The sequence below is a fragment of the Lutjanus erythropterus genome, chromosome 14 (assembly GCF_056507025.1).
Source record: "Lutjanus erythropterus isolate fLutEry1 chromosome 14, fLutEry1.hap2, whole genome shotgun sequence".
In the NCBI taxonomy this organism is placed as follows: domain Eukaryota; kingdom Metazoa; phylum Chordata; class Actinopteri; order Lutjaniformes; family Lutjanidae; genus Lutjanus; species Lutjanus erythropterus.
Window position 1 is genome coordinate 18,205,169 of NC_139330.1, and position 12,755 is coordinate 18,217,923.

The window sequence follows — 12,755 nt, forward strand, 5'->3', positions numbered from 1 at the left end:
ATTGTGCTATGACCAACATCCCTAGAGATAAAGAAAAAAATATAGTTAGAAATTGATGCTATATATACCCATGCAGCAGGCACATAACGATTTGAACAAAAGGAACATTATCCTCGTGCAATAAAGAACGCTCTGTATGTGTATCAATGAGATGCATGTGTTTTGGATCAGCACAGTACATCTGTGATGCTGCTTTTCTATCTGTCCTGATCTTTATTTACAGATGGACACATTCCAGTGTAGTCAATGGCTTAATATGTAATTTATTTAATTTGTCTCACAACTGGCCAAAAAAGACAAATCTGTACGTCATCACCGGCTTTTTCAGCTGTATTTATGAACTCCACACAATGAAAAATATGACATTTACACTTTTTTTTTTCATTGCTAAAGTGGCAAAAGTTCAACATTTTGGAAAATATGTTTCGTAAATTTATAGCTGAGAGTTAGACAAGAAGATTGATGCTGTTCTTATGTCTGTCCATTAAATATGAGGCTACATGCTGCAGCTGGTTTGCTGAGCTTGGCACAAAGACTGGAAACAATGGGAAACAGCTAGCCAGCCTCTGTCCAATAAAGCTCACTAATTAACACTTCATATCTTGCTTGTTTGAAGGAGCAACGTGTAAAATGTGCAGCTAGCCTTCTAGCTGCCCTTAGCTCAGTTAGTCATGCAGCTAGAGACCCTATTATAACCTGTGTCTGGCCAGACCTGCAAAGTTGGTGATTCTTGAACAGTGGAAACACAAACCAAGACATTCTTGATGAGTTCTGTTGTGTTTTGTAAAGTTTGAAGTGAAGTTTTACAAACAAGCTTTCCTTAGTTCAGTAAAAGAGCGAAACTTCAAGTCATAAGGTGTACATTTTATTACAGACAATAGATGTAAAAAATATTTTCTTTCTTGACATTTTGTGAGGTTTTTTATATACATATATATATATATAAATAAAGCTCTCTGAGTCTGTCAAAGTAGCAACCTCACAACTCGCATACAACTCCCAGCTGAAACTGAGAGGGGATCAGACTTATTATTATTTTGTGACCTTGGCTGATTGTAAGCATCCGTGATAACTTATTAAATTAATGTTAAAGTGGATAATTTTCATATTACTCTCATTATGTGAAAACCTGATCTTTCCCCCCAAAAAGGGACAAAGTCACTGACACTGTCCTGATGAAACAGATCAGCTGATGGTGTGTTTAACTTAAACTTTGATTGTTGCATGTCAAAAATAGGCAAAAGGGTGAAAGCAGAAGTAGTGATAAATGGTGTGTCAGTAGTTTTTTTTTAACTTTTATAAAAAATAAGTATTCTGCTAGTTTCAAAATATCAGAAATTTCAGAGAAGAATTAAAAACAAAAACATACCTAGGAAACTGACAGACTGAACCAGGGGGCACAGTAACTCACGAGTCCACTGTAGCTCAGAGACACACATAAAACACACACAAGCAGCCACCCCCACATACCCACAAACCTGCATTCCTGCAAAGACATTTTCCATGAGTTAATCTTTCTACAGGGAGACATAGCAAGAAGATATCATTCAATGCATTATTTTGATCACTCAAATCAGAAGTGGGGGGCCAACTGTTGAGAGGATTAGTCGTCCACTGAACAGAACAAAATCATGAGTGCAAGTGGAAGACATCTTGGACGGGGGCCAAAGCGTGGCAGTGAGGGGCATTCTGCTCATAACTGGGGGAGCGACCTCATTTTCCGAATAAAAGCCAGTTTACATAACACCTCTGTCCCCATGACAGGGAGCAGTGGGCAGCTGCTGCCAGGCCTGTGGCTTTCACTCAACTACCAAGAGTTCCCTGAAAAATAATTCTCTCAGCAGAGCCGTAAGACTCTGCTGTATGTTTCCAATATTAACATGTTATAACAAAAAAAAATGGTCTTAAATTACAAGTAATGCATAAACACTTCTGTAACCACAAATATTTAATTGCCTAGCTCTTATTCTCTCTGAACCAAGTGATGGAAGTGGTAGAAAAACCATCAGCTACACCGACTGTCTAAATACTCCATTCTCACCTGCGAAAAAGTCCACTTTGGCAGAAGTAAGGTGATTTGTTAAAATCTTTTGATAATGAAATCTCAATTCAATTTGATGATATATATATCCATATGTATATTGCAAAATATAGCTTGATTGAGTCAACAGTAATTATGAAAAATAACATTAATTAATTAAATAACATAAGAATGACAGTTATTTTCAATCCTTAAATGACAGCACTTCAGTGCAAAGCACTGGTGCATGATGAATGCTGAAGAAGAGGAAAGAAGTAAAAGCAGGTGTACTTGTACGAAAATTTGGCAGCTATTTTATAGTTTATAGTTAGTTTTTTTTTTTCAACAAATCTCATCAAAAGACCAAAACTAAAAATGCATTAGTCCGTCCCTCAATATTTGCTGATTTGCCTACCTTGTCTGTGAAAGCCCATAGATCTTTTTCACGGCAGCCATATTGGTATCAAATAGTAGGGTAAACACAGGTGTTACCAATGATACTAATTAATGTCCTGTTCAATTAAATGGAGCAGAACCTTTAAAGTGAGCCAACATGCACAATAGCAGCACCCTGACTCTGTTTGACCTGAGCAGAATGGAACTTTAAAGCTAAAATGTGTAACATTTCTAAATAAAAATGTTTAAAACGCTATACATTATATAATTTTGTTAAGTTGTGCGCTTATGTTATCCCAAATGTTTCCACCAATGTTATGTCTAGTTGCTAGTTGCTACAACTTCCAGAGAAGTTATGGTTATATAGTTATATATAGTTATAGTGACGAAGGAAGTCGGCAAACATGACTAAAAGTATCATAAAACTTAAATATCACCTCCTTCATGAACATGATTATTGCCTGTCATGTCTGATAGATTTTCATCAGCTGTTATTTTGTTTTCTCAGAACTTACATAAGCTTAATTAGTATCATTGGTAACACCTGTGTCGACTAAAACATTACTTGTTGAGAAGAGTCCATTAAACCACATTTTCATTTATAATGAAAGTAATACTATTTCACATAAAAAAAATAAGTATAAATGCTTTCCTGAAACAACTGGGCACAAATATAACTCAAACAGGTGTAATTTATGAATCTGTGGGGGAGTATTTGCAGCTGTGGATTAACGCAGATTTGGTGCTCTAATGAGTATTTACAGCAGCACGGCTGTTTGGGATTGACTCAAAATAAGTAAAACCGCAGCGCCCATGTTCATCAGAATGAGGTAAGATGTCATCCAGTTTTTCTCATTAATGTGTAATTTGAAGTTTTTGGACAACAGTCAAGGTCTGCGGCGCAGAGGCAAAAGCTATATTAGGCCGTGGATACACAGTCAGACAATATTTGTTAGTACCAATTAGAGCACCAGTTAATTGTTGTCAAAATTTTCCGTATCATGTGTTTAAAATGACATAATGCTAACATTCAGTAGTATCAAAGCTATAAAAAAGTGCTCATTCAAGACCTCAGTTCAGCTCAAAACCAGACACTGTTCAGTGACTTTTTCTGTACCAGCACTGTTTTGTGTGTCTAGCATTTCTTTTTCTTTTTGCTGTGGTATCAAAAGAGGTATTAAGTATCATTTTTTCTATTAGAATTGTATCAAAGTTTAAAACTGTGGTATCATGACTTGATTTGTATTTAAAAATATCAGAAAATAGTTTCCACTGGTCCAAGGTGACATCTTCTAAGTGTTCTGTCCCATCAGAAGTCCAAACCCCAAAGATATCCAGTTTCTAATTATATGAGACTAATCAAAACCAGCAAGTGTTCACATTTTGAACCAGAACAGAAGTTGCAGCCAATTAATTTTTGGCATTTTTTGCTCAAGTCAATGACAGTGGCAATTAATTTATTATAAAAAAAAAATAGATGCTGATTAAATTTGTAAATCAACTAATTGATTAATTTACTAATTTTGGTGTTTTCAAGAGCAAGAAAATATAGAATACCAACACTTTTATCCTTTAAATCAAAATAATCACAAATGTAAATAAATGCACCCTTACGTAATCTCAATGATAATAACAGAACAAAATAAGCTGAGGTGAAGTAGAGCAGAAACACTGTTTGCGTCATCAGACTGTGTTTCTCGATGCTGGACCAGGACGACACACTTATCAATGCTCTGAAGCAAGAGCCTCTGTTTTCATTGGCAGAGCAGCACCTCTGGACAGGACAACTATTAGTACGGACACATTCATCCTCAGATGCATTCCAGTGCAGGCGGATACCAGAAACTCTACGGGCACACAGTTGATCACTGCGAAACAGAGAAATGTCAGGCAGAAAATATTGTTTGGAACACGCAGAACAACACATGTGTTGGCTAATAAGTAGATTGATCTTGCCATTAAAAACTTGTGTTTCTATTGCAAGATGTGTGTCACATCTGTTACTTGGGCCTTCCGCTGGTTAAGTAGGATTCGACTATCTTTGGCAAAGCACGCAGTGACAGGTAACTGGGCAATAGTGTAAGTGATGTAGCACAAATGGAAGGTAAATTTACGGTAGAAAAAGCCCAGGAGAGACCTAAATAACTGAGATGGTGTTAAACTGTGTAGGTGCGGAGGCCGCTTGGAGACTTACTGCTGGCAGTTTAACGAACAGCTGAAATATAAACCAGAAGACGGCTGAGTGTGATTTTGAGGTCCATGCCTGAATGCTTACATCTTTACACTGTAAAAAAAACAAAACATGCAGAATGCAGTGGAATCAACTAATCTTTACTCATTAACTGAACATAAATATTTAGTTAGTATTAGTTTTATGGAAATCAAATCTGTTGGTAATGTTTGTCAGGGTGACTGAACAGTTGTTGGTTCAACTTGACCCAGTTTAAGCTTATTGAACATGTTTTCCCAGGTACAACTGAATTAATAGCAATTGATATCAATAGTAAGTCTAATAATTATAAATATATTTGACTAGAAAAGCTTATTTGTTTTGAATAATTATAAAATTACTTCTCTTTTCAAATTCAGGCAACTTAAAATTTTAAGGCCGCGCGCAAATACAAAGTTTTCGAGCAAGACTCAACAATAAGGATTGACCGCCACATTTTTCACTATTTTATGACATCATATAGACATTGCAGCCCTAGATTAAACATGACAATCAACATTAGCCTTTGTTGTTATTTGATAACCGCTAAGACATAAAACAATTGCACAGGGGCAAGTAAAAATTGACATCCGGCAAGTATATTGTTGACCCACTTATCCAATCCATCCACGTTCAACACTGCTAAGTTAAAACAAACAGTTTATTTTTTTTACAGTGTAGCATGATTGATTTCACAGCTACTACTGCCAAAGGGGTTTTGTTTAAAAAAAGCAACCTTTCAACCATTTTATTTTAAGATGAAGATGATCAGTTTAAATGTGCACAGCATGTGGTTTTAAAAATACGGTAATAAACATACTAGATTACGTATTACTTTATACACACCTGGACTAATGTAGAGTATCAGTATCATTTGATCAATGATCCTATCAACAGCTACAGCCTTACTTTGAAGAAAAATGAAGGCAAAAGTTACACTTGCATGATATACTACGACTCAAAATTCCCGTTGGAGTTGTCAATAGATGATCTAATTCCCACGCAGCGCAGTTTGGAGCTGTCCAGGAGATATTTCATCAGTACACAGGTCTTTTACAGACCTCCCGAGACCAGTCATCATATGTCATAAAGCAAGTCAAAGCATTTTAATCTCACATCTGCTCCTCATTACCATTCCATGCAAAAGAGACTTGGGGCTGGGGTTAGGCTGTTGCACCTCACCCAGGGAACAGGGAGAGGAGAAATAAGGGAGAGGCAAAAGAGAGACACAGAGAGAGAAGGGAGATTATTAGGCACCATGAGTCCAACAAAAAACAAGGCTCTGTAAAAATTCCTCAATTCTGAGGGAAAGTGCCATTGTGTTCCCAGTGAAATCAGATCACTTCCAGGCCGCAGTCCCAGTCATGGAGTTTACAAGGCTCTACATAACACCACAATGACAGATCTACCACAGCAATTTCATAGCCCATTCCTTCCTCAACAACTCCTGCAAACTCTACAAAATATCACTTCACTTATGCTTTAGTCACTGTGCATGAACACAATATGTGTTTTTTTTCTCATTTGCATGCAGATGTTGAGTGATTGCCTGCGTCAGCCTATAATATACCAACCAGGGCCTTATTCTTACATAAGACATTTCTGCCTAAACCCTATTTAATGTTCAAAGGGAGAGCTCACCCCAAAACCAAAAATACATCCATTTCCTCTGGCCTGCAATACTTTTTATCCGTCTAGATTGTTTTGGTGTGAGTTGCAGAGTTTTGGAGATATCAGCCAGAAAGATGTCTGCCTTCTTTCCAACATAATAGGACTAAGTGGCACTTGTGCTCAAGGTGCCACAAAATACAGTTGAAAAATTCAGCAGCAATGTTACTTCCAGAAATCATAAACAGTTACTCAAGATAATCTACAAACCTTGCTGTGAGCTGTTTTATGTAGGAACTGCTGTTTTTTTTTATGGCAGAGAGAAAGTAGTTCCAATTTTCAACAGAGCTGCAACAAGTCAATTAATAGATTAGTTTGTAGCTATTAGGTTTATCACAAAGTATTTCAGCGATCAATTAATTATTTTGGTTCATTTTTTTAAGAAAACATTTCCATGTCTATGATTTCAGCTTTTCAAAAATTAACATTTTCTGGTTATTTCAGTCCTTTATGAAAATAAACTGCATTTTCTGACATTTAATGGGCCAAACAACTAATCCATTAATTGGGAAAATGAACATATTAATTGATAATGATGATAATTATTAGCTGTATCCCTAATATCTAAAATTTGCCATCTCACAGCAAAACAATCTAGATGGATAAATAGCAACATATGCCAGTGGAAAATATGTATTTTTGATTTTGGGAGGAACTGTCCCTTCAACACCTAAACTTCTCAAAGTGAGATGACAGCAGCCGATTCCAAACCGCCACTTCCTAAGTCCTTCCCCTTTTTCACTCTGTGCTCCAATAATAGTTGAGCAAGCTTGCTACATCAGTCAAACAGAGTGCTCTAAGTCACGTCCCTTCCGTTGGACCACCGTGGGACCTAACTTTAGAAAAAATATAAACTGTAGTCAATGGCAAGAGACTTAAGCTAGCTACTGTTAGCAAAATGCCAGCTAACTAGCTAGCTCATCTACATCATTCTTTAGCCAGCTAATTAGCCAGTGTTTTGCTAACATTAGACAACTATATGTTGCTTGTATGGGAAAAAGAGAAAGTTGACTGAGGTAACAAGTTTGTTCAACTGTTATTAGAGCACGCAGCCAAAAGGGACTTAGGAAAGGTCAATATGTCACACATTAGCACGCTCATAACCTCCATGCTAGATCTCAGTCAGCATTTACCATGGTGACTCACAACCAAAAAAAAAACCCTGTATCACCACAGACCAAATCATTGGGAAACTGGAAGACAGAGGAATGCCACTATGACTTTCTGGATTAATAAGATATCTTTAGCTACACACCAGAAAAGATGGCTGTTGTAGTATTTATTTTCTTGAAAACATGCTTGCATGCTAACACAACTAACATGGTGATCCAGTAGAAAGACAGACCGTTTCACCTTTGACTCTTGAACTAACCCAGCAAGTTTATTTACCGCGGTCATAATGGATGGTCGGTTTCTTGCAGTGTAATGCTGCGGCAGTTAAGATGCACACAAGCACACATATACACACAGTCACACACATGACTACAGAAGACAGAGGCCAGCCTGTTTAACAAGTAGGTCAGACCAGAGCCAAAGAGAGAGGGAGAGAGAGGCACGGGCATTGGCTGAAGCAAGCACAGCTTTTAATGCCATCATTGGCTTGTATGAACCGGATTAAAAGACACTGAAGAAGAAGTAAAAGTCACACAGTTACTGCAATTCAAGACATGAAGGTATAAAAGGTATCTACACCCATTAATATAAGCTGTTTGCGTCATATGAGGCCTAGACTATGTAATATATGTGTGTCATGAGTCTCACCTGAGGGCAGTCTTTGATGTAATGCCCCTTGTTGAAGCACAGGTGGCACAGGTAGTTGGGTGGGGGTCTTTTGTTGGGTTTTCTTGGCTCTGAAGAAAGGGAAAGGTCTGAGAAATGGTCCGTCAGGGAGTTGAGTCCATCCACAATGTTGTTCAGGGAGCCATAGGGTGACACATTCTTATACACATTGTTGTTTAAGGCCTGCAAGATAAGAATAACATCACACAAAGTTCAGTTTTAATATGCATAATTAAGAGTTTTAGGGTATCTTTACTTTACTTGAATATTAATTTGTGACAACTTTTTACTTTTACTGCACCTTCTACGCCTCACATTTTCAAATCAGGCTTGTTATTTGAGTTTTAGTACATTTGAGGGGAAATATTAATTATATTTATTTGGCATTATTGCACGCTGCCTTCAAAACATCAAGACCAATTTCAACCTAAATGGATGGGATGATAACACACAGAAAATACGATTCCTTGATGTATCCATCATATCACACATGACAGATGTAGCAAAAAGAAAATGACATAACAAGACAAAAAACAATGTAAAAAACATAACAGGATAAAAATGACATAAAAGATGAAAAAGATGTAATGACAATAAACAATGTGAAAGACATAACAAGATGAAAAACTATGTGAAAGGTGCAAAACGACCAAAATGACGTAAAAGACCAGAGAGACATAATAAGATGAAAAAGACATAACAAGATGAAAAGGTCAGGAACAGTTGGTAGAAATGTCCTTTGGAGAGCAACTTTTTATTTTTATACTCTGAGTACATTTCAGAGCCTGTGCTTTTTTACTTTTACGTGAATAAGGAAGTTAAATCAGTGCCTCTACTATGGCGTCAACTGTATGTTTACCTCCTCTGCAAGTATCATATATTGCACAAAAGACAAACAACAATGATGGGGCGCCTTCACACTCAATTCATGACAATTCCCAACCGTCAGAGGTCCACAAAGCGTGACTTGTTGACATAGAGTATGCTGGACAACATTACCACATACAAGATAATCACATAAAATATTGCATTTCTGGTTTGGAGTGTTAAAAATGTTGACATTAATCACCAATTTCCTTTGAGAGCTCTCTGTCCTATTTTCTGTTGCGCAAAAAAAAAAGTGAAGAAAAAAATCCCTCCAAGATCATTTCTCTCATTAAATTCAGAACATCTGGCGAGAGGCCCAGCTGTGCTCATGAGCTGGAAAAGTACTGAGCATGTCCACAGAGAAAGACAGGACTTTGCAGAGGATGACTCATTGTAAACAAGATGGGAGGCATGTTCCCTCGCCAGCCTGTGGAACATCAGCAATGTCACCATGCACTGTTGGAGGTAAACTAGCCATGGTCAGTGTTTGTAGTCTGCTCGGAGCCACAGAACGCAGCGTTGCATGCCACAAGGCCCAGTGAATTCATGGAAGATGCCGTCTGAATATTAATAACAGTGAAAGCATCGCCTGCAGGCCCTTATTTCCCTTCTCATTCATGCCTTCCTCTGCTCAAAAACGATCCAGAAAGGACAGACGGGAATTGACCTCTGGGGAAAATTATGCTTATTTTAGTGCAGATATTTTTATTCTCAGATGGTCAGATAATTAAACAGTGTGGACAAGGTGCTAAACAAACATCTGCCTTGACATTTAATAGTTTAACTCCACTAACAACAAATGGTTGAGACAGATAAACCCTTCCTCATCGCTGAAGGTCATGTCTCTTTTTGGGGTGCAGGTTTGTGTCTGGGAAATGATGTTAGTGTTGATGTTAAATGTTGCACAGCGCAGAAACCTTCGACTTGGCAACCTGGCTGGGGGCTGAATGCCAAATCTTTATCTGCAGGCTGTAAGATTGTCTTGCTAACCAGCTCCAGCTTCAAGACTCATGTTCATTTACTGCATGTAGTCGTCGTAAATCAAGCATTACAGCTCTGTAGTTTCTCAAGTTTTCCATCTGCCATGTGTTTTAGTTCTGTGCGTTACTGTGTTTCGTATTACCACTCCTCTGTGGAAATGTACATGCTAAACTTAAGTCTTAGCACAGATTGTTAAATTATTCTAACAAATATAAAGCAGGAAACTTTGCTCTCCATTGATGGTCCCCGCATTTCTTCAGTTTGGCCTGAAACCTCCTACTGTCAGCCCCAAGGAAACTGATTTCACACACATCTGCTAATGGTGGAGTGAGACTGTTTGTTTATTCTGTGAGCCTGCGAGAGTGAGGCAGTGAGTGAGTGAGTGAGTGAGTGAGTGAGTGAGTGAGTGAGTGAGTGAGTCAGCAGGAGAGTGTGTGTTTATGTGTGTGGCGATAGATGGGTACGCGTAGGCCAACACAATGAGGACCAAGGCACATTCAGACAGAATCAGGTGTTGTGGCGATGAACCGCAGGGCACTGTGGGGGGTGTTTATTTGTGCTTAGACCATAACTGCTGTAAAACAATCAGAAAATAATGTTTTATTTGTCTAACTCGCTGGCTTTCTCGCTACCAGCGCTCCTCTCCTCAATCAGTCTCTACCTTGCATGACCACAGCCACATGCTCTCTTCTTTATCTGTCCATGCACAATTCATGGATAATTTTAAGAAATCTACTTGCCCCAAAGTCAATTATTAATAGCCCTTGTACAAACTGGATTGTTTATAAGCAGTTATCAAATAACAGCAACCACTGAAATTAATTGCCATGTTTGATCTGGAGCTACAATATCTATAAAATGTCAGAACATAGCAAAAACTGTCCAGCCCCTTTTTTTTCCAAGTCAGCAGTGATGCTTTTAAATGTCTTTTTGTCAGTTCATAACCAAATCATTCAATTCAATTTGATAGCAATTAGAGAAAAGTGGGAAATCTCCATTTTTGACAGACAGACAGCATTGTCTGCCATTTGAACATGAAACATTACTTTTACAATTAATTGATAATCAAAATAGTTTAATAGTTTAATTCTTTTTGACCACTTGCCCAGTTGGCGAGTGAGTTGCTGGAGTTACTACCCCAGTGAAGCAACCAGGCAGTCCTTATTGTTGAGCCATGCAGCCAATTGGACACAAACCAAATGAAGCTTCTTGGTATCGCTATTTTGCAGCATAGACTCCAAGCCAGACCCAGAAACTAAAGCTAGGTACACAAAATAAACACAGTGAAGACCCAACTTGGAGATTATCGTTGTTTGGTCTATGAACTCTGCCTGAGTAACGCCTCATGTACATGATATTTCAGGGTGACTGTAGAGCAGTCTGATCGCTGGCCAGAGTGACTTTAGGTTGTTTCTCCAAAAGTTGACTTTGTTTGAACTTTACTTCTGCATGCCGCTGCATTTTTTCCCCTGTTGCCCTTTTCAAAATAAATGAGATGACTGGCATTTTTGCCACAGCGTCCGACTCTGTCTGAATGTGGCTTAAACTGGTATCATTATCAGTCACTGTGTGTCCAAAGTGACTGTAAGACAACTGTAACAGATGTGTGACTGTTTTCACAGGTCCAGGGATGAGGTGTCACTATGCAGGAGCCAATCACACACCGATATGTTTAAACCAGGGCTGTAGGTGTCTGGTAGAAACTTTAAAGGTGACTGAACTGAGGTAGGATTGATTCTACAGGAAACTACTATAAAGTAGAGGTTAATCCAGACTGGATATAAAGGCTTAAAAATCAAACTATTTGTGTTCTTATCCAAGATAATAATTACATAATTCTGAGAAAAAGTTGCAAACATTTACACAAAGTTGTTAGCAGATGAGACTGTGGTTGACTTGTGGAACAATATGACTTTTTAATCAACAACAAACTTGTGAATTTATCACTATTTCACTTTAACTATACTGTTGTGTGATCCTTCAGTACAAAAACAACCGCATTGTGCATTACTCATCTCATCATCAAATCTCTGCAGTGGTTTATTTTACTTGGCTTAGCCGGTGTAGTGAGTTGCAAAATGTACCCCACACCCCCCACCCCTTAAACCGTTTCCAGACTGTATGCGTTCCCTCAGTTTGAAACACTTTATACTCATGTGGATTGAATGGCATTACACAATTGCGTGTAACGTATAATATGCACACCCAATTTTCAGAGGACTGTTTCATGTTAAATGACTTCAAAAGGCCTCTATGGTTACCACCATAATAATGGACACTGGCTGTAGATGGTAACTACACCATCCCTCCACTACTAGTGTTTCCTTCAGTTTTCAACACATAGCGCCACAGTAATAGTAACATAGATCTAAGAAACTCGACTGCAGTGTAATCAAAACACTGGAAAGCTTGCCGTATATTCTTCAAACTACTATTTAGCCCAGAGAATGTGATATTTTTCCCTCGCTGTGCTGTATGTATGTGGGGTGGTGGTGGGGTCCTTTTTGCACTGTATGGTCTGCAGTATCAGGTTTGCACCCTGCATACATTATCAGCATGTTTGTCCCTAAAATTACACGGAGCTACAAAAATAGACAATATGTAAACAAGGTCTGATTTTGTTTGCACAACCGACCGGGTCTATTTGAAGAAGTCAGAGACAGCAGGCCTTAGCAGGAGGCTGCAGTGGCCTGATCTCTCCAGACAGAGGCGTGCAGGAAATCTATTTCCATCTTAACCTCTTTACTGCTCGAATCAGAGACAAATCTGATTAAAACACTGTTTAATTATTTGAGGACATGGGGAACAGGAATTTAATTGTCTACACACAAACTC

General features: G+C 38.2%; 1 protein-coding gene across 1 annotated transcript in view; it reads right to left on the bottom strand.

Moving 5' to 3' along the window:
- zcchc24 (zinc finger, CCHC domain containing 24) overlaps positions 1-12,755 on the bottom strand; it is a 46,018-nt gene that overhangs the window by 31,218 nt on the left and 2,045 nt on the right. Inside the window, exon 2 of the mRNA XM_084735413.1 lies at positions 8,055-8,255. Within this exon, the coding sequence (XP_084591539.1) occupies positions 8,055-8,255 (201 nt within the window). The remainder of the gene's footprint in view (positions 1-8,054; positions 8,256-12,755) is intronic.